Below are 23,374 nucleotides of genomic sequence, written 5' to 3'. Positions count from 1 at the left end.
TGCCGTGGAACGTCACATATCGTTACTATTTCATATCTAGTGAATCTCTAAATCATTTCCCGAATCGCGCTGAGAGTCGGTAAGTATTTAAAAGTAGAGAACCTATATGCGCTCACCGGATGTCGGCTGTTCATCCTGGAGGTTATAAATAAGCAAAGGCTTGTGTGGGCGGGACAGGCGGCCAGCTGAGCCTCGCTTGCCTCCAGGGCAGACTGCTACTCGTCTATCGGTGCGATTCGGGAAATTAGTTTGAGATTAACTAGATACGATATAGTAAAGATATGTGACGTCCCACGCGTACCTTTTGCCGTGGAACGTCACATATGTTTACTGTTTCATATCTAGTGAATCTCTAATTCATCTCCCGAATCGTGGCGCCAACTGCTGCCATATCAAATATCAAATAAATATCAAATATCTTTATTTTGCATAAAATATGGTACTTCCCCAGCAACTGGCATGCAAAAACACAAACCCTAGCTATGCTACATCTATTAATAATGCTAATAAATCAGAACCACCCTAAGGTATCTATAGCCGTGGAACGTCACATATCTTTACTATATCGTATCTAGTTAATGTCTAATTCATTACCCGAATCGAATGATATACTTTATCGCTAAATCGGTAGTCAATGCGAATTGGAGTAAACATACACCCCCGATATTGGAGTAGAGTGCAGGCGCCGGCAGGTGCTCAGACGGAACCGGCTTTTAGCTGTAATGGTTCGGTTGATTCAAATTTGAATAAATAAAATACTAGTATCAGTTGCATTGAGAATCTTCTTTAGTGGATATGTACCTAACATAGACGTTATTGTTCTGGGTAGGTTACAACTCTTCTCTTTCTTCCTCGCGTTATTCCGGCATTTTGCCACGGCTCATGGGAGCCTGGGGCCCGCTTGACAACTAATCCCATGATTTGACGTAGGCACTAGTTTTTACGAAAGCGACTGCCATCTGACCTTCCAACCCAGAGGGAAAACTAGGCCTTGTTGGGATTAGTCCGGTTTCCTCACGATGTTTTCCTTCACCGAAAAACAACTGGTAAATATATATCAAATGATATTTCGTACATAACTTCCGAAAAACTTCCGAAAAATTATAAATTGGCACGCTCTTACCGCTAGGCCACCAGCGCTGTGGGTATGTTACAACTAGGTACTCAAAATAATTGTTATGATAACGAAATGTAGTAGAATCTGTAGACTTTATAACGAATGTTTAAATCTTTGTAATATTGATGTTTTTCACTGTGATATAGTCTCCTTAAAAAAAGCATTTGTTTGTGAAAGAAAATATAGCTAGGGATATATTTTATAAAGTAAAATATATAACTATATATTTTGTAAATGGCGTATATTTAGTATAGTAACTTAATAACTTTGCAGTTAAATAAGTTTTGTATTTGTTAATAATTAGAGAAATAATAAGCTCCGATTTTTTGTATTTTTTGTAGCAATAGAAATGTAAAAGAAAAACCATAGTGTATAAAAATTTAGTACGATTACATTCAATTAAGGAAACTGTAGGTCTAACCTTAAGATGCAATGTTAAACCATTACGCATTAATGTAAATGACCGTTTGTTTCTTGATTCACAATAAAAAAAAAAATCGCATGAATTTGTCTCGTATGCATCGTAAAACTGCAGTTTAGCTGATTTTGTTAATTATTACAAATAATATTAAAATGATTTTTACACTTAAATTGCAATTTTATCTATGGGAATACCTAGTCTCATAGGTGAAATTACAATTTAAGCGTAATTGTACAATTATAGGTACTAAAACACAATAAACCTACCTGTATGTGATACAGGTACCTGTATGTGATTAAACACAAAAAATAATTATTTTGTTTAACGAAGTTTATTTTAATAAAGATTCGTCATTTACTCGTAAATCATATTTCGTTATGTCAAAATACTTTTGCAAAAGAACGGTGAACGGATGAGTTTAATTTCCAACAACGCTGAAATTATTTTTCTCGTTTTCTAATAGGTATTGTCTTTTACACAATTCAAGTGTGTCACATACTAACTAACATCCCCTTAGGGGTTTATTTTTTCATAACCGCTTCTTATTTCTGCGTCATAAATGTAACCTCTGATGTGCATATTTTAACTTTCTTGCTTTTGTAGTTTATATCAGGCTCTGCGTTGATTAGTTACAGTAGGTACATATTTTTCAAACAGCATAGGTACGGTGATACATGAGTTGATTCGAAATTTTATAAGTCGGTACATTTCAAAACTTGTTCAAAAGTAGGAAATCGGTACAATTTTAAGTACTTACATAATTTTAAGGCACCTTTGTCGTCGTTGTGCCTGTGGAATTTTCGTTTTGTTTGAGGTTGTAATGTAAGTGGGGCGGACAACAATAGCACCTTATAAGCCTCGCTAACGATTTGTGTTAGATATGGCATGCATGGAAAGGTCCTCGCTGGTGATAATATACGGCTGGTAATTTCAGAGCTTTGTCGCATTCTCCAGCATTCTCCATACTCCAACCAACTTGGCTAAGCGTCATTCCCACACTAAGGAAGACCATTATTAGAATTCCGAGTTTTTTTCCGAGATAAGTTATTATACCTATCATATACAGGGTGGAACCGAGTCCCGACCGAGGACCGACCTCAAAGGATAGTGTTATCTAAGTGAACTACAATCGAGTTATTATAGTCGAAGCTGGAGTAAGAAGTAAAATTTAACAAACTGTGTCGCATAAACAGTTACATAACGTGATTAATAAGTTAAAAATAAAGTACTTAAGTAGCCTAAACAATTCCCCGCTTGCATAAATGGTTCCTCGTTCAGTTCCACCCGATATATATACATTTATACATTTTATAATAATTGTACACATTTGTAACAAGCAATCCAGGTGATTTGAATAGGTACTCTAGAAACACCAAAGGACGAGTTTGCTGAAGGAGGGGAAATCTATATTTTTAACTTTGGCGTATTAAATTTTCTGTCCAAATTGTGTAGTAAGTCCAAATAGTGTAGTAAGAGTCGGCTTACTTGCAGTTATTTATGCATTATAAATGTTGACATATGAAATAAATTAGATTCGGTCACAAGAAACAACTGTATTTTTCAACTAAAGCATTGACGTTAGCAAAATTGTAAAATGTGCTTACAATGTTGCGAGGGAGCCAACGGAGGCGCGGTGCAAAAAGGACCAGGACAAAGACCTCGCATTGTTCTCCGCTTCATCTTTGATCGATAAATCACGTGAAGTGAACAAAGAAAACCCGAAGCATCCAACCTCTGTATCTATATATTACAAAGTGATGGAGTAGGTACAAAGGAAATTCAAGATGATGCATCTCTGCAATGCCAAATAGTTCGCCCTGAACTGGAACATTTCGGTTTGCTTTGCAAAAGGTGGAATTTAACCTCGTAAGACCCAAGTCAATTTTTGCGCTTTTGAATTTGGAACTTTCTTTTATTTCTATAAGAGTTCAAAACTCGAATTTGATTTGTTCTCGTACAAGTACGCGGGGACTTACGAGGTAGCACAAAGTGGCTTCCCTCATGCCTTTCACGGTTCTATGAGTAAGTAAATAATTACACTTGCATGTCCAAATTTCCAATTTTATTGTTGCACTAAAACAAAATAAACAACAAGTAACTTTTTGTTAGGTAAATGTGACTTTAAGGTTGCGCTATGCGCCCTGTGATGTAACCCACGGTCAGGCAGGAGCAAAGGAGGGTAGTATTATTTATGACACTTTGGAACACGTTCGATATCCTGTCAGTTAACTTTTGTCAAATATCTTCTGTAAATGTTGTTCCAATATACACACATAATTCACTTTTTCCCACGATGTGCAATGTCATCGCTTGCACTTCCTCCACCACTTAGAGTTGGACCAAGAAAAGTCTGCAGAAATTTTGATAGCCCACGCAGTGCATTATTTTAAACGCCAATCTTCAATGAAATTATGACGTATACAAAACACTTGCACTGCGTGGGCTAGCAAAATCGCTACAGACTTTTCTTGGTCTACCTATACATACTTTATCCATATACTTAATATACTTAAGATATACTTAAAAAGAGTCTTTCATTTTGGCGCTAGCTGTTGCTGTATCACAAATATCTGTGAAATGGAAACTAAACAAGAGCACCTTGCCGGTCTAACATTTTTAAAGCCTATGGAAGCAAGCGGAACGAGAACGAGATTCTAAATGTCCTGTTGTCGTATTAATCGTGGGTATGGGTAAAATTTATAGAACATGTTTAATAAATGAATAGATTACACAAAAGGTGCCACTTAATCAAAATTTGAGGGGCTAAAATTGGCCAGGCCAAGGCAATAAGATAGCATTCAATTAACTTTCATGGCAATTAGTGATTCTATTATAGCTCGCCATTTATACGTTCCGCCGACAACAGAGGTCTTCGCCAACTTAATGAACATTTCCACATCTTGATCGATTTCATTATTTTATTTGTTATTTACTCGTATATCCTTTTACCCGAGTTATGTTTGAACATTAAAAATATTATAGAGGTAGACCAAGATAAGATTTTGATTACACACACGCAGTGCAAATGTTATTTTAAACGTCAAACTATAATATAATTATGATGATTATAATAACAATTGCACCGGGAGTGCTATCAGAATCGTTGCAGACTTTTCTTGGTCCAACTCTAATATTAATCACGGTTAAACATGAGGCACGCGGCTACGAATGACATTTGATATGAGGCGTATACAGTATGTAAACTTACTAAAACCATTTACTCAAACCGGTTTTAGTAAGTTTACATACTGTATTGCTACGGGCTACGGTGTGCTACGCGGCGTAGCGACAGGCTTTAAATGCGTGTTTATTTATTTTATAGCTATTCTTTATAAGGCCAATTTGTATTGGAAAATTCTCGGACTATTCAGTTCAAGGTAATAAACTCAAGTCTTCTCTTGTTAGTATGACCGAGGTGCTTCGGTAGACGCTTCAAGATTGAAATTTATAATTTGCAGACTCATTGTTATTATTGACAAGAACAGACCGATCAAATTAGATTTTTTTCCAGGAATTAATTCCCAGCAAGCTGGTAATCGTCTTAATACCTTCTATTGGTTCTAGATTATTGTAATCCGAGTTTGCTCCATTCCAGGAGTTATGAAAAAATGTTTGCTGATTTTCTTGTTTTCTGCTTGCAGTTCAAAAAGGGTACGACTGACGGAAAATTCGCTCTGATTATTATAAATATTGACATCTGTAATTTGTATTGAAAAATTCTCGGAATATTCAGTTCTTGGTAATAAACTCAACTAGTTACCTAAGTCTTCTCTTGTTAGTATGACCGAGGTGCTCCGATAGACGTCCCATGGTTGACATTTCTAATTTGCAGTCTCATTGTTATTATTGATTTAAATAGCTAACAACAGGCCAAGCAAATTAGACTTTTTCCAAGAATTAATTTTCCACAACTCCTGGAGTGGAGCAAACACGGATTACACTATAGTTCGTTTTTTTTAGCATTAGAAAGAACTTGAAAGAAGGTAAGCAATCTTGACATGTCTTTTAATTGAAAAACACTTTTTAAAAATCAGTAACTATTACTTATGAAAGCAGAAGAGTATTAATGATCGTATTAGATTTGAATTGAATTGAATTTTATTTATTTAAAGACAACAATGGCCCAAAATGGTTAGTAACAATTAAGATTAAAGACTAAGCAGTGCCGGATTTACCACTAGGCTGAGTAGGCTGAAGCCTAGGGCGGCAGATTTTAGGGGGCGGCAAATATGGGTCAAAAAAATATTTTATGTGCTGTTCAGATAAGGTCGACCAGAATTTATTTGTAAAATTTAAATATCAAGCATTATTTGGCGATTTTGCCGCCCTCTGTCATGTCAAGACCCTTTATATTGAGACAGACAGACGGCCGGATAGACAACAAAGAAATCCTATATGGGTTCCGTTTTTTTCCTTTTGAACCATAAGGAACCCTAAAAATGTATCTACTTACTATTTTCTCGAAAAAATTTTGCGCTCGCTACGCTCGCGTTTTCATCTAATTACCTACATTATTAAAATTTGTGACCTATCTGACCACCATCTGACTACATTGTGAGTTTGGGATAGTCGTCGATTCTTCTGTCTTCGTGGTATTATGGGTTCCGTTTTTTTCCTTTTGAAGTACAGAACCCTAAAATTTTACCTAGTACTTACTATTTTCTCGTTTTCATTTTACTAACATCATTTTTTGTGACCCATCTGACTATATTGTGTCGAGTTTGGGCTAGTCGTCGATTCTTATTGTCTTCGTGGTATTGAATCTCACTAAATGGTTCCGATCCCATGCCGAAACTCAGGATCGATAAAGTGCTCTCGATATCAGATACAAGCTTTTCATGACTTTCCAGCACCACAGAATGAGGGATATTGGCACGGCCTGTGTATTGCGTATCCCTACTACTGTCATCTCTGCAATCTGCAAAGCAATTATTATCATTGATATGCAGCAATGATAGCACAGAACCTAGTGGAACGCCAGCGGTAATGTCCACATTATCGGAGCAGCTTCCGTCTACAATACGACTCATATGCGTCTACTGGCCAAAAAGCTAGCGATCCATTTGTATAGCATAGTCCCTCGACCAGACTCGATGCCAGACCCGACCGATTCGACCGAACTCCTTAGCTATATCCAGCCTGACTGCCAATGCCTCACCTTGATTCTCAATGGCCAAAACCCAGCGGTACCCACGGGTCACCGATCAGATCAGGCAAATATAACGAGGTCGCACTTCATTAAGTGACAAAAACAGCCCATATAAATCTAGAATGTGACATTAGTGACGTCACCTTCTATGCATTTTAATATGGCTATGGTGTGTTGCAGTGGCGGCGCGTCCATAAAAGCCGATTCCCACCGGCTTGCCTACTTTTGGACGTTTGAACAGAGTTGTAAAGGAAATATGTATGTCAAATTAGCCCCGGCTTGCCTATGGATATGTTTGACGCGCCGCCACTGGTGTGTTGTACTATAAAATTAAACGCCTCTGATAGGAAAGTACTTTAAAAAAACCTATAAGCTAGGCGGATAGGGGCGGCTAAATCGGCATAGCCTACGGGCGGCAAATGTCTAAATCCGGCACTGAGACTAAGTGTTAGTGGAACATAATCATAAATAAACAAACACACACAGACAACAATAACAATAATATTCACCTAGTAGCGGTTAAAACACGCTCAAAATGCCGCATTATAGGTGAGTCGTATCGGCCCGCTACAGTGGCCAGGATGGGGTTGGAGCTGGCCCGCACTCTGCAGAGCAACGAGGCAGTTCTCTTGCGTATTATGGCATAATAGTCATCCGTGCGAGCTTGTGCAAACATGCCCGATGCGCTGCAGAAACGGGACAGCCCCAACAACATCCTGAAACCATTATTATATTGGACGCGCAGGGAACTGATAGTCTTCTGCGCATAACTAATCCAGAGGCTGCATGTGTAGAAAACCTGGCAATAGGCTTTAAATAACGTTATTTTTACCTGTTGGCTACACCGTGCAAACCTCCTTATTAGCATGTTGCATCGGACTGCCAGTGCCCTGCGCTCCCTTTTTATATCTAATTGGTCTTTAAGGTCGTCGGTGATATAGTGTCCAAGATACTTAAATGTATACACGCGCTTAAGGTTATTATTATTAAGTTTTATGGCAGGTACACTTTCCGGTAGCTTACCCTCGACGGCCTTAAATACCATAAATTCGCTTTTCTTAGCGTTATACAGTAAGCCATGTTTACTTACGTATTCTTCGCATACGCTTAGTAGTTTTCTCAACGCCCTGACCGTTGGACTGAGCAGCACCATGTCGTCCGCGTAGCTGATATTGTTGACACTAACATCATCAACTCTGCATCCTACCGTAGTGCTGCTCAATCCCTCGATCAGGTCGTTAACGTACAGGTTGAAGAGCTTGGGGGAGGTTATACCCCCTGCCTCACCCCACACTCCAACCTGTACGACTGAGAAAACCTACCAGCCCATCTGACGCTATTGCTCTGCTTAAGGTACCAGTATTGAAATATTCGGAGTAGTTCCGCCGGTACTTTTTGCTCCCTTAACTTATTCCAAAGGACATCGTACGACACAAGGTCAAATGCCCTGGATAAATCCAGGAAGCAGGCGTATATAGGTGTCTGACGCTCAGTGTAATACTGTACCGTGTGTTTTAAACTTAGGATTGCACTTTCCGTGGATAGACCCGGGCGAAACCCGAACTGCGCATAGTGTAAGTTTAAATGCTTCCCAAGTTGTGCGTCCAGTAGGCTATCCAGTACCTTAGCCAGCACAGCAGCAAGCGAGATGGGCCGGTAGTTGGACTTACTAGAAACATCGCCAGTTTTATCTTTGAGAATAGGCACAACAATGGTCTTCATTAGGTCATGGGGTAGGTATGAGTGAGACATGCACAAAAAATAAAATTTAGCCAGAACTGCATAAAGCTGTTTGCCCGCAAACTGTAAATGTTCTATACTGAGCCCGTCGTGGCCCGGTGACTTTCCTCTGGTCATTTTTGTGATCACATGTTTGACCTGTTCAGAGGTAAAACGAACAAGGTCCGACTCACGACAGGCCCCGTCATCAACCCCTTGCTGCGCTGGGCCTAATGGAGATTCTATTTTAAAATGACCAACAAACATATTAGCAATGGATTCCGGCTCACTTACTTGTCCGACGCTCACGGGCACGCCAGGCTGACCATCCAGTTTCTTAACGGCCTTCCAAAATTGTTTGAATTTTTTAGAGCCATGATGCGACACTAAGATATCTAACTTAATTTGCTCTTGATGATTTTGGCACCATTTCAACTTGCTTTTGAATATTTTACGACTTGCGCACATATTTTCGTAAATTATTCCCGACATAGGCTTATTAAAGTTGACCCACTCCTGAAAGTGCACCCTAGCCCGCCCGTGGGCGTCCCGGACATGTTTATTCCAGCCCACGACTTTTTTACCCTTCCTATTACGGCCACAGGCTTGATGATAACTTTGGACCGCAGCGTCTGATAAAATATTAACGATATCTCCATATAAACAATCAATTAAATGTCGATGACTAATATTACTACAATTTATATTACAACAAATGTCAAAACCTTGAAAATCAATTAAATTTAATCTATCATTACATATTTCATAATATTTATCTATTTGTGCCCCGTCCCTGTCACCCCAAATTACTTTATTACATTCATTATTATTAATTACAAGTTTAGGCGGAACAAGCTCTAAACGGCATTCAATACACAACGGATAATGATCAGAACAAAAGGTGTCATAAATCACACTTATCTCTAAAATTGTGTCCCACGCGCATTGCGTAGCTAGGCAGTGATCAAGCCAGCGCCGGCAGCCGTGCGCCTCGCTGACGTAGGTATAGGTATTCGACGCGAGGCCTAACTTAGTTATATCCGCACATTCCAGATTATTTTCAGCACAAAAGTTTATCATTTCAACGCCAAACGTCTCACCCGGATGAGCATTAAAATCACCTAACAGGTATGCGGTTTCTACGTCACTGTTTTCAATAATTGCTTTCAACTCACCAAGGCAGTCTATGTACTCCGGCAGATTGTCCGTCACATCGGTTGGCATATACACACAGCACACGATAAGTGAACGATTTTTAAGGGCGATTTTTATAGCCGCGATACGATCACTGTTGCACTTAATGATAGATACCGAATTGAATAGACTCCTGCGCCACAATATCGCCACTCCACTGTAAGGTCGCCCTCTGATGATGCCCGACGACGTGTCTACAGCTGACTTTCCCGTGTACTCGAAATCAGGGTGTATTTCACTAAGGTACTGTAGCCCATGGGGAAACAACCAGGTTTCCTGAAGACAGATAATATCAGCTGACCGGCATAGTTGTCTGACGTCATCCACTGAGCGTTTTATTGATTTGCAGTTGTAGCTAATTATTTTACATATATGTGATTCAATATCCATAGATTACTTAAGTTGATGAGATATGCCGTCCTGCGATTTTCGCTTATCAATCTTATCATATACGAACCGCCTGAAAGTTACGCCGTCCGGCCAAAACGCGTCACTTAAAACAACGTCGAGTTTATTTTTTGATATATACACCTTATATGAATTATAGTGCTTTAATGACTTTCTGTTGATTTTAAATACAGTTACGTCTTCTTGTGTTCGGGCTCTGATGTAGTCGGCAATATCGCTATCCTTTGTATCTATCGACACATTAGAAATAAAAATTGGTAATTTGACTTCAGCGGCTTTAAATTTAGCGTTCGGCCCAATTTCGGCTTTGCCCAATCGTCCAGAACCAGGATATGTGTATTTACGCTTTTTATAAGTTACTTTTTTCCACGAAGGACTATTCAATATTCATGTTCTTAACTATTTGTTCAGATTGAATTGTGCATTCGGTGATTATCTCAGCGGCCTTACTTTTAGAATTAATCTGTCGAGTGCATTTATTATCATTACAAAAAGTTGATTGCTCCGCATTGTTTGGTAAGATAACACACTTTGTATTTGTAGTAGTGATCTGTGTATTGGCTGGTGTCGCACTACTCGCACTTGTATCGCGTTCGACATTGGCAATGTTCGAGAGCGCCTGCCCGTCGCTGTGCGCAAGTGAGACGACTACACATGCATCGGCGCCTTCGTTAACCGATAAGTTAGCGGTACTGGTACGCGGCTCGGGCGAGGTAACCGCTGATTCTTGCTCGCGGTCGGTTAACTTTTGAATAGTCGAGTGCTGCCGCATACCCCCAACTTTTGGAGATATGATTTGCGAGTCCAGTTTTTTGCCTATAGAAGATTGCGTTTTATTGAAATCTTCTGCATGCAGCGTCTGCATAGCCATAGGGCCACTGTCATAGCTGTCTGATACCATTAAATAGGCACCCCTTTGCTTATTGACATAGTCGTACTGGTTGTTAACAATGGAACTTAGTTTTCAGTTTTCAACCTCATTCTTAAGTTCCACAAATTGAGTTGCGTCTATGTAGTCACGTTTGATCACCTTCAGCTCGTTTTGTAGAATAAGAATGTTAGTTAGATTTATAATTGTTACATATTTGCCGTAACTTATTTTTAAAATGTGTTTTTCAATTAAAAGACACATCAAATTGTTTACCTTATTTCTAATGCCAAAAAAAACAAACTATACAATAACTACGCATGCATCAAATAAAGGTATTAGGACGATATCCACTATATCCAGCTTGCTGGGAATTAATTCCTCAAAACACTTTTTTTGGATCTAATTCGACTGGCCTAGGAAGTAGGTACATGTCCAGGACTTAATTGATATGTTGAATGAGTTTTTTAAACTGTTCGCAACCACTGGAACTGGTGCTAGTACCTACAGGAGGAACATTAGCTAAATTCTTTACCCATATTGATGTGTTATTGATAGCTGTGCACCTCAACTCTATATATTGATGTGTTATTGGTTGCTGTGCACCTCAACTTTATATATTTCTGTGTTATAAATAGCTGTGCACTTCAACTCTATACATTGCATAATTAGGATTGTTCATTTTTTTTCAAATGTTCTATTTCGAAAACCATTTCGAGATATAAGGTTTTTAAACAGTTTCCGACATTTGCTGCGATATAATAATTGGGGATTGAAGATATTTCAACAAATATCCTTATGACCTTAGTTTGACCTTCTCCTGGGCTGAATGTAAAGTCATTGCATAATAAAAGTTATCGAACCATAGTAAATAAATCTGTCACTCACGTATTGTCAAAGTTATCATTGTCATCGATTGTCATAACAAAATTTTTCAGTTAAACCGCTGCGCTTGTTTGTTACTATTTGATTTATAATTAATACCTAAACAGTAGATTTCATTGCTTAATAATATATCAAAAACCTTGTTCCTATGCGTGGGAATTATTCACAAAAATAATAGTTCGAATCCACGAAGACCTACGACGTGAAAGATGGTGCCGTGAATTAAACTTGGAATACCTACCTACTTCACGTTTTACACACAGTATTGCTGTGAGAATCACGTTGATGTAAGTATAAAATTAATATTAATTTACTACAATTAAGTATTTAAAAGCTCACTTTATTGGTAGGGTGGTGGTATCTATTTATTTTCTGTGGTAATGTAGCCAGAGTATCTAAAGGCAAACCGTTAAACAGAGATGGTGCCTACTAGAAAGAAGGAATATACAAGAATACATAGCCATACTCAAAATTCAGCCTGAAACTGCTTTAAAAAGATATAATTTCTAATTTCCAGGTACATGTTGCAGTTCAAGCTGCTGATATCATGGTGGACAAGACTTAATAAAGAGTTGTGAATAATAAAACATGTTTTTGTTTACCTACTTTTTTATTAATTTGGGAAATATGTTATATATGTTTCCAAAAAAAATAGTAACTTTACATTAAATGTATGTTTATCATGTTCTGCACGAGCATCTGACAATGATGGCTTCTTGTTGACCATCCAGAAGAGAAGTGTATGGTTTGTTATTTACTCTGTTCCCAGGCATTATTTACGGTCGTAAAGTATTACGACGATTAATAATTAATATGACGTTCGTTTCAATACAAAATGCTCAACTTTGTTCTGGGCCCAAGTGCAGTTACATATCTCACAGCTGTATCTAAATAGGAATCACGATGACCTGAAATAATAGGATATAATTAGCAAAATTGGCATGTTCCTAATATAGTAGTATGTATGTAGTACAATATCCAAACAATGGTGACAAGCCGGTAGAAAGCACCCTCTGGGTGCTAAGCTACCTTTAGCAATGGACGCTTGTAACGATTTTATGAATCCAATCTTCTTACAAATCGAATCAGTTAAAATATATATGATGTAGGTAACTTACATTTGTATTATTGCTCCCTTGATTTCAGCCAAGTTATGGTTGGAGTTGGATGCTATATGGATACATACTCCAATAAAACTAAGTTATATTATATAACTTAGGCAGATTTCTGGAATCAGCTTTCTCAAATTTATAGCTTAGGTATTTTGAAATTAATGATTCAAAATAAACGAGTTTTCCATTCCAGACGATTGTTATTTATAGAAACACGTGACACTGACATTGTCGACAGGTGACATTACAATTAATTGACAATGACAACTATTTTTTTAATGCTTGTTGTTGCTTGTGCATTATCCTAATCAGCCGACGACATGTAATTTACGAGAAGTCGTATCTCATATTTTCAATAAATTATAAATATTCAACCGAGCCACGAATTACTAAATCATTCAAATTGGTATCTTAAATTAACCTATATTTTCAGAAAATAAAATAAAAATGGGGGTCTAAAAAAAATGAACAATCCTAAAATTAGGATTGTTCATTTTTTTTCAAATGTTCTATTTCGAAAACCATTTCGAGATATAAGGTTTTTAAACAGTTTCCGACATTTGCTGCGATATAATAATTGAGGATTGAAGATATTTCAACAAATATCCTTATGACCTTAGTTTGACCTTCTCCTGGGCTGAATGTAAAGTCATTGCATAATAAAAGTTATCGAACCATAGTAAATAAATCTGTCACTCACGTATTGTCAAAGTTATCATTGTCATCGATTGTCATAACAAAATTTTTCAGTTAAACCGCTGCGCTTGTTTGTTACAATTTGATTTATAATTAATACCTAAACAGTAGATTTCATTGCTTAATAATATATCAAAAACCTTGTTCCTATGTGTAGGAATGATTCACAAAAATAATAGTTTGAATCCACGAAGACCTACGACGTGAAAAGATGGTGCCGTGAATTAAACTTGGAATACCTAGCTACTTCACGTGTTACACACAGTATTGCTGTGAGAATCACGTCGATGTAAGTATAAAATTAATATTAATTTACTACAATTAAGTATTTAAAAACTCACTTTATTGGTAGGGTTGTGGTATCTATTTATTTTCTGTGGTAATGTAGCCAGAGTATCTAAAGGCAAACCGTTAAACAGAGATGGTGCCTACTAGAAAGAAGGAATATACAAGAATACATACCCATACTCAAAATTCAGCCTGAAACTGCTTTAAAAAGATATAATTTCTAATTTCCAGGTACATGTTGCAGTTCAAGCTGCTGATATCATGGTGGACAAGACTTAATAAAGAGTTGTGAATAATAAAACATGTTTTTATTTACCTACTTTTTTATTAATTTGGGAAATATGTTATATATGTTTCCAAAAAAAATAGTAACTTTACATTAAATGTATGTTTATCATGTTCTGCACGAGCATCTGACAATGATGGCTTCTTGTTGACCATCCAGAAGAGAAGTGTATGGTTTGTTATTTACTCTGTTCCCAGGCATTATTTACGGTCGTAAAGTATTACGACTATTAATAATTAATATGACGTTCGTTTCAATACAAAATGCTCAACTTTGTTCTGGGCCCAAGTGCAGTTACATATCTCACAGCTGTATCTAAATAGGAATCAGGATGACCTGAAATAATAGGATATAATTAGCAAAATTGGCATGTTCCTAATATAGTAGTATAAGTATGTAGTACAATATCCAAACAATGGTGACAAGCCGGTAGAAAGCACCCACTGGGTGCTAAGCTACCTTTAGCAATGGACGCTTGTAACGATTTTATGAATCCAATCTTCTTACAAATCGAATCAGTTAAAATATATATGATGTAGGTAACTTACATTTGTATTTTTGCTCCCTTGATTTCAGCCAAGTTATGGTTGGAGTTGGATGCTATATGGATACATACTCCAATAAAACTAAGTTATATTATATAACTTAGGCAGATTTCTGGAATCAGCTTTCTCAAATTTATAGCGTAGGTATTTTGAAATTAATGATTCAAAATAAACGAGTTTTCCATTCCAGTCGATTGTTATTTATAGAAACACGTGACACTGACATTGTCGACAGGTGACATTACAATAAATTGACAATGACAACTATTTTTTTAATACTTGTTGTTGCTTGTGCATTATCCTAATCAGCCGACGACATGTAATTTACGAGAAGTCGTATCTCATATTTTCAATAAATTATAAATATTCAACCGAGCCACGAATTACTAAATCATTCAAATTGGTATCTTAAATTAACCTATATTTTCAGAAAATAAAATAAAAATGGGGGTCTAAAAAAATGAACAATCCTAATTCGTTCAGAAAACAATTTATTACTTTCACCCCGTTTTAGGTACTTCCACACGAAGCCTGCTACTATCCTGACTGGTGATTATACAACTGCTACATTTTTTTCACATACCTACACAATTAATACATAGGTAACGTTCCTCTTCTAGCACCAGCTCCAGTGGTTGTATACAGTATATAAAAACTCAATATGCGTAATAGTATTTTTCTCAAACATGCAATGAAATATTGATGTTATGTTCCTTATAATAGGCTGCGAAGTATGACGTTTCAGGTGCGGCTAGGACAAAAGGTCGTTAATGGAATTTCATACACATCTTGCAGGCCTAGGCCGGCAAAGTCCTCTTTTTTAATTTTCATTTCACAGATATTTGTGACACAGCATCGTGGCATTCATCCATTAAAAAAAACTAGAGGCAGTTATTGCTTTATGGTTCGTAATGACACTCTGCCACTACGCCTATAAAAAAAAAACAAAAAACAATGTTTGCTATAATTTGCAGTTTTATTTGTATAAAATCAACATGAACTTAATAAATAATACATTCTATAATTTTAAATTATAAATTTAACTACACAAATAAAAATCTTTAAAATATTTCATCTAAACGTTAGCGGTAAAAAGGTCTACTCAAACACGCGTAATGATTTTTTTAAATTGTTATGGAGGTAAAGTTGAAAAATATTCATTCTGTTTTATTGGATTTATGGTGCGTTGTTGATTTTTTGACTTTAATATGAGTTCCGACGAAATAATGAAATTAATATTAATTGTCATCGTATGTGTTGGAATTGGCAGCGTAAGCAGAATTGATTTTAAATAACTTGCTGCCTCTGCCGCTAAGTCAAAGATGAAGTATGTATATGGTTGCTTATGGCAATTTTATTCTTTGAGAAACTAAGAAAAATGGCTTACAGTTTATTAGAAACAGTTTTGTGGCATATTTTAAATGAATGTAACTACAAATTCGTCAACACTGTGGAAATTATACTTATTTACTGCATAAAGCAACGATGTATGTGAAACATGATATCAACATGAAAGACTATGTAAACCTTTGTGACGAAAACGACAGTCAGACGGATACAAGGCGAAAAAATCAAAGATACATGAAAATATACGGGTAGTAAAAATACACGACTCGTGTAAAACATACGCGTGATAATGATATAGGTACGTGTTGGTTATATTTTGGGTGTAGTTTACTTTTAGTTTTTTCTATAAATAAAACTTGGGTTTCGTGGATTTTTTATTTTATTTATTTCATTGCATGTTTGAGAAAAGCACTATACATACCTCGGCGGGAAATGGGGTTGCCCGCGCTCAGACCTATCCGGCCTCGCTTCGCTCGGCCGTCTATATGTCTTCGGCCGGCAACCCCTTTTGTCCCGGCCTCTGTAGTAATGTACTATTATACAATCGTGATATAATAGAGAGCTTTTCAGTCGAGTACCGTGTTTAGGCAACGAAGCTTGCTGAGTTGCCTAAGTTAGGTACGAGATTGAAAAGCTTGATTATATCACTATTGTATACAATACTTTATCTACGAGCCAAAAATAATAATACTTTAAACTAGTAGAATCATACAAACAAATCAAACCAAAAGTATTCACAGCTAAGATACGCTAGCAGCCGCGATACCTTCATACTGGTACGCGCCCCCGCCGCCGCGCCCGGCGCGTTGGTCAACGACACCTTCTCGTACTCATGAGGCCCTGGTACTTGCTCCGCGCTAAATTCAATTTTTAGACAGTTGTTTTCTCGATTTTGGCCACCGTAGCCTATGGAGACTAACAAGCAACACTAAGTGGTTTTCGTAGCCTATGGATGTTGCTATTTTAAGGGTGTCACATGCTCGTTTCTGACTTATGAACCAATTGTTTCTACTATACAACCTAAAATAAATAATTAATTTGAGCTATGCTTTTGTTTCATCCTGTTGATCGCGGAGAGCTGTGATTGGTCAATTTCATTATAGTTGACTAAACTGTATCGTAATGAATATTATAGTTGAGTTGGGAGCCCACACATTAAAAATACCCAATTGAAGTTTGGTATATGAAATCTTAATTCAAGAATTATAGTCGACGAGTAGATAAACTTGTTTTCCTACTCGTCGACTATAATTCTTGAATTAAGATTTCTTATACCAAACTTCAAGTGGGTATTTTTTAATATATGGGCTCCCAACTCTACTATAATATTCATTACGATACAGTTTAGTTAACTATAATGAAATTGACCAATCACAGCTCTCCGCGATCAACAGGACGAAACAAAACCAAAGCTCAAATTAATTATTTATTTTTAGGTTGTATAGTAGAAACAATTGGTTCATAAGTCAGAAACGCGCATGTGACACCCTTAAAATAGCAACATCCATAGACTACGAAAACCACTTAGTCTCGCTTGTTAGTCTCCATAGGCTAGGGTGGCCAAAATCGAGAAAACAACTGTCTAAAAATTTAATTTAGCGCGGAGCAAGTACCAGGGCCTCATGTGTTACGAGAAGGTGTCGTTGACCAACGCGCCGGGCGCGGCGGCGGTCGGGGCGCGTACCAGTATGAAGGTATCGCGGCTGCTTGCGTATCTCAGCTGTGTATACTTTTGGTTTGGTTTGTTTGTATGATTCTACTAGTTTAAAGTATTATTTTTGTTGGCTCGTAGAAAAAGTATTGTACTTATACAATAGTGATATAATCAAGCTTTTCAATCTCGTACCTGACTTAGGTAACTCAGCAAGCTTCGTTGCCTAAACACGGTACTCGACTGAAAAGCTCTCTATTATATCACGATTGTAAAAATACTATAATCTGCTAGGCAAGGAATATTCCTCACAAGATATAGCCCGAGAAGGGCATGTTGTTAACGTCGTAACTTTTATGATCATTGTCTGTTAATACGACAGTTAACAGAGTCGCGCCCGCGACTATACGTCGCGGCAGTAACGAGCTCTCCTTAACTAGAGATACCTTAAAGCCCGCCAGATAATACTTGAGAAACTTTGCTTCTTTATTAAAAATGTTGGGAGACTTTATAGCCAGCTATGGTAACACAAAAAATAGGGGTCATGATTCTAGCAGTTATTGCACGGTATCTGTATAATATACGTATTCATGTACGAGTATGGTGTAATCCACTGTAGTGTTCACTCTTCTGTTTTTATTATCTAGATGACATAGGCAAACACGCGTATTCGGGAAACGAGATAATCACAAGATCTAGAGACGATATAGAGATCAACTAGATTTACATTAGATATCGACTAGATGTGACTTGGATATCTAAGTCATAACTTGTCGAAATCGTTCAAGAGGGCCTCCAGAATCGCGGAAACGTCAATTTGACATATTTATCTTACAGATATCTTTAAATTATCCGTATCGTAACTTGTTGAGGTCTAGTAGAGATGCAATTCATTTCCCGAATCGAGCCGAAAATTTTTATTTGCCTTCCATATATGAGGAAGTTCTTTATGAAATAAACCATCGTTCAAGTAAAAGTTTCCTTGTATGTAATACAGTACTGGTGGTACAGTTTAGTATCGCACTCGTACTGGTAAGTGGTAGCGACCTGGGGGCCGATTTTTGAATTTCGATCGTTCGATTTCGTCACTCGAAAATCGGTGGAAAACGGCGAAATGCTAATTTTTGAAATACGAGCAATAGTTATTGGGAATCGAGTGGTACCTATTGACCTCTCGTTTTCAATTTCTATTAGTAGGATTTTAAATGCCTGGTAGTCCAGGTATTATTGAACGAAATACACGAAATCGAGCGGTCGAATTTCAAAAATCGGTGTCGTTTAGCAAGAATTTTCATGCAATTTACGTTAGTTTGCCGACTACTAAGATAAACTGTATTCAACATTTTGATCAGATAACTCAATGTAATGAAAATTGAATGCAAGTTCTTGCTAGTCTCTCGTCTTAAACTTCTACAAGTTTAGAAAGTTAGTCATAATTGACGATAATATCACTGACTGTAAAATTTTTCCAAAACCTGTAAATGCCACACATTATACCTACTTTAAAGACTTAGGGACGGTCTACTGAGACCAATACGGCTACCATCAGTTGAGCATTGACATAAACGCTATCGTGAACGTAGTTTCCTTTCTATGCATCTCGCTCGTACTGACATATTAGTGCGAAAGAGATACATAGAAAGTAAATTACGTTCACGATAAAGTTTATGTCAATGCCAAACTGATGGTACATTTTTACGTATCAGCAAGGGATATGGTAACTGCCCTCGATGCCCCATCAAAAAAATCCACCTTGTATATTCCAAAAGCTTTTCTATACTATAATCCGTTTTTTTTAGCATTAGAAAGAACTTCGCAGAAGTAAACGTGTGGTTCCAAATCCAGCACTTTTAGCGGTAATAATTTGAAGTAAATTATATGTATTGACCATGTTACATTAGATAATTCAATAATTATTAACAATTAAAGAGCCTGATAAAAACTGCACGCTTGCTTCTGTGGAGTTCTTTCTAATGCTAAAAAAAACGAACTATAATTCTAGTAATTCTGATAAATCTTAAATATTTCTGATCCAAAACGAAAAGCACAGCGCTTGTTAAGACCCTCATTTGATGGGTTTGTATTTTATAAGATTGATTCATCTCATAAACGGATTGAAACATGTTGAGTGTTACACGATCTAAAATACGCGAGTGACCCGGTTTATAAATAAGTATAGCAATAATTTGATAGTTTTCGATGGAAGGGGTATTATTGCTATAGAAGGGCCATTCATTGGCGACCTCCTGTTTGGTTAGATTTCCCCTTCGCGTTCGCGCCCGTGTTCGATTATAATTTGGGCCGGTGGGGAGGCCTTGGTGTGGGGCCTATTTAACACGCGCGCAGGAAGCGCTCGGCTCAAGCCTTCAAAGTAACTTAATCATAAATTTGGTGATGTGACTACAACAAATGTTATGTTATAACATTACACTACATTATACTTAGCACGACATCATAACCAGAGATCGGCATCATTCGAATAAACAATAATTCACGATATTTTTATTCGCGGATGATTTATTCACGGATAAATCATTCGACCACTTTTCAAATGGCGAATGATTTATTCGTTATTTCATTCTAATAAAACCACGAAAAATATTTTAGTTTTTTGGCTTATTCCATTAAAATGAACAACACGTATAATACTTAATAATACGTTTAATATGACTTGTTTTTACTGTTAAGGGTAAAAGGATAAGCCCAGGTTAATAATAAACAAAGGATTAGCGTGAACAATGAATTACTCACACACAAAGTTATATTAGTAACTTTCTAGTAAGACCTAGAAAGAGATAGCTATAGGTATATTAAAAGAGTGAGAAAATCAAATTTTCTTAGCAGTTGTTTGCTTCAGAGCGAATCTCACAACGCGTAATTTATATTTACAGTAACTATTTAAATAGTTGCAGGACTTGTAGGTAGTTGTATTGCCCATCAGACGGCGCGATTCTACTCGCCATAAGGTACCTTTTAACATGTAACGTCACATAACTTTACTATTCCATATCTAGTGAATAGTAAATAAATAAAAAATAAATAAATATAAAAGGTACCTTTTGCCGTGGAACGTCACATATCTTTACTATTTCATATCTAGTGAATCTCTAATTCATTTCCCGAATCGAGCCAACAGTTGCGAAATCTTTCGCAACCGTGAAAACTTTATAAGGTATTCCAGTAAACAAAATATTCGTGGCAATTCATTCGACTAATAAATTATTCGCGGATGAATTATTCGACGAATAATTTATTCGAATAAGATTAATCATCCGACATTTTTATTCGTCATTCGCGATAAATTTCGTTATTTTCATTCGTTATTCGTCATTCGAATAAAATTTGCCCATCTCTGAAATTCATAACAATAAAAAGTATTGTGTGGTTCTATGAAACCATAATGCAAGTGAAACTTTTTTTTATTGAAGATATTTATAGGCATTTAACTGAAAATTTTCAGATTATTTGATTTAGGGTGTTATAATCGCGTTTTAATCTTAACTTAATAAATATTCGCTTTAATTATCTTATAAAAGCTCACCCAACGTCAATCACGTCAATGTGATTCAGTTACTCAATGTGGTGCTGTAATTCATTATTAATATGGCTTACTTATCATACGCGAGTCAACGACTAAAGAAATTGGTATAATTAAGTAAGCTCTCCTTACGCATAGGTTGTTACGAATCTCACGGTCATGTTACACTGGCGTTTTCGAGATGTCTGCACGGTTGCGAGTAGCCAACCGTTGGAACGTTTCGAAAACAAAAAGTTGCATGTGAATGTAAACTTCCTATTATGGCATGACTATTTGCCATTCACCGTAGAATTTGACAGACAGGAGACGGTTTGACGTTACCCTATTTAAGGTTTATAAGGTATACTGTCCTTAAATTTTTGTATGAAATTACAAGCAAACATCAGCCTTCGTGAATTACGCATTGTAACCTTAGTCCGATTGTTGCTTATTTTAAAGACTATGAATGAACTCTAAGTCTTACTAGAATTAAAGTAGAATTTTACTAATGCTGTAATTTATATATGTATATGTAATGGACATGCTAAAGGTGTCCACTGACGAGCCTTCCAACAGTCCAAATAGCGTGGCTGCAATCCAAAATCGGTCCATGAATGTCAAAAACGTAACGGCATCCATTTGGAAGGCTCGTCAGTGGCCTGCTTAATAGGCAGAAAAAAAAACGTTTGGGGCGATGGAATAAAAGTTTCAAGTTAATAACATTAATCAACTCATGCACTTTCATTTTAGTATTAAATAGCTATGTCCATTAACGTCAAATTCCGATTAGGAGAAATAAATCGCTTATACGTATGTTGATATATTACCATGAAACCCACTATAATTACAATAACAACACAAGTTGAAGTTGTACCATCGTGGACGATCAAGTGCGTGGACATAAAACATTGTAATAATCACGGTTCATTTTTAAACTGTACGTAAAATAAAAGTACGTAAAGGCACATATTAAGGAAACGTGCATTGTTTAACAAACTTAGTGAATAATTATATTGTTTGTACTTTTTAACGCTTTATCGCGCACAGAAACGAGAAACGCAGCGAAAACATATTTGTTTTGAACGGTTACTCGTCCCGTCCGGCGCCCGGGAGGGGCGAGGGGGTTCGGCACTCGGCGAGACGGAGTTCCGCCGGTCTGCAGAGGGCAGAGGGCACTGGGATCACTTACTTCCTAGGGACGTAATTAGTTTACGTCTCGATCCACGTTCACATTTAACTTTGTAATGATGACAAATACTTGTAGAGTCAGCAGCACTACTCGTAGTTGCTAAGAGGGCAAGATGATCAAAATAATCTCGACGCGACTTTATTGTTAAGGGTACACTGAGAGAAAAATCGGCTGACAAAGCACAATAAATGCTTTGTCATTTTTTTGTTGTTGTAAGAGCAATAAGCTTTGTGGCGAAAACAAAACGAGCTTATTGCCACCGACAACTTTTTTATTGCTAACCGTAAATCAACAGTTTATTGTATCGGTAACAATATTTACATTGCTACCGGAACAACCTATGTTTCCTTTGTCATGGCCTTCATATAATATTGCTAATTTATCAAGGTTAGACTTAGCTTCTACAACAAAGCATCTATATTTTGTCGTAGCGACCAAACTACTTTGCTGTTTTATCAAATCACGTGGCTTGTTACTGCAACAAAGCGTTTCTGTTTGTTCCAGTGACAATGTCACTTTGCAATGTTATCAAAGTTTTACCTTGTTGCTGGAGCAAAGATTTTATCCTTTGTTGCAGGTACAAACGTACCTTGCTAATTTATTAAAGTTAGATTTTACTTATATAACAAAGCAGTTATATTTTGTTGTTCTAACAACATCACTTTGCTCATTTTTAAACTAAAATGATTTGTCGCTGCCACAAAATGTTTTTTTTTGTTCCAGTTACAATATCACTTTGCAATGTTATCAAAGCTTTACCTTGTTGCTGGAGCAAATATTTTATCCTTTATTGGATCCTTTATTATATACGAATGACTAAAAAAGGGGACCTTAGTATTTATTTTCTCCCTTCAAAATTTTTTTTGTAATATTGATCTTAGCGAAAAAAAGTAGCACTTACTTTATAAGAAATCTGAAACAGATTATTTACGTAAAAGATATTTTTTTGCTGTGAGCTACCGTTTACGAGTTATTTACGAAA

The 23,374-nt window shown here is 36.7% G+C and overlaps 2 protein-coding genes across 2 annotated transcripts in view; both read right to left on the bottom strand.

Annotated features, from left to right (window-relative positions):
- The window catches only part of LOC134679251 (uncharacterized), a 116,492-nt gene that overhangs the window by 43,508 nt on the left and 49,610 nt on the right, over window positions 1-23,374 (bottom strand). The window lies entirely within an intron of this gene.
- On the bottom strand, window positions 7,182-7,843 carry LOC134678076 (uncharacterized). The gene has a single exon (XM_063536519.1). The coding sequence runs from the start codon at window positions 7,838-7,840 to the stop codon at window positions 7,193-7,195; it is 648 nt and encodes a 215-aa protein (XP_063392589.1). The 5' UTR covers window positions 7,841-7,843; the 3' UTR covers window positions 7,182-7,192.

The sequence above is a fragment of the Cydia fagiglandana genome, chromosome Z (genome assembly GCF_963556715.1).
Source record: "Cydia fagiglandana chromosome Z, ilCydFagi1.1, whole genome shotgun sequence".
Classification (NCBI taxonomy): Eukaryota; Metazoa; Arthropoda; class Insecta; order Lepidoptera; family Tortricidae; genus Cydia; species Cydia fagiglandana.
Note: the sequence above shows the minus strand (reverse complement) of the source record. Positions and strands in the feature narration are given on the sequence as shown.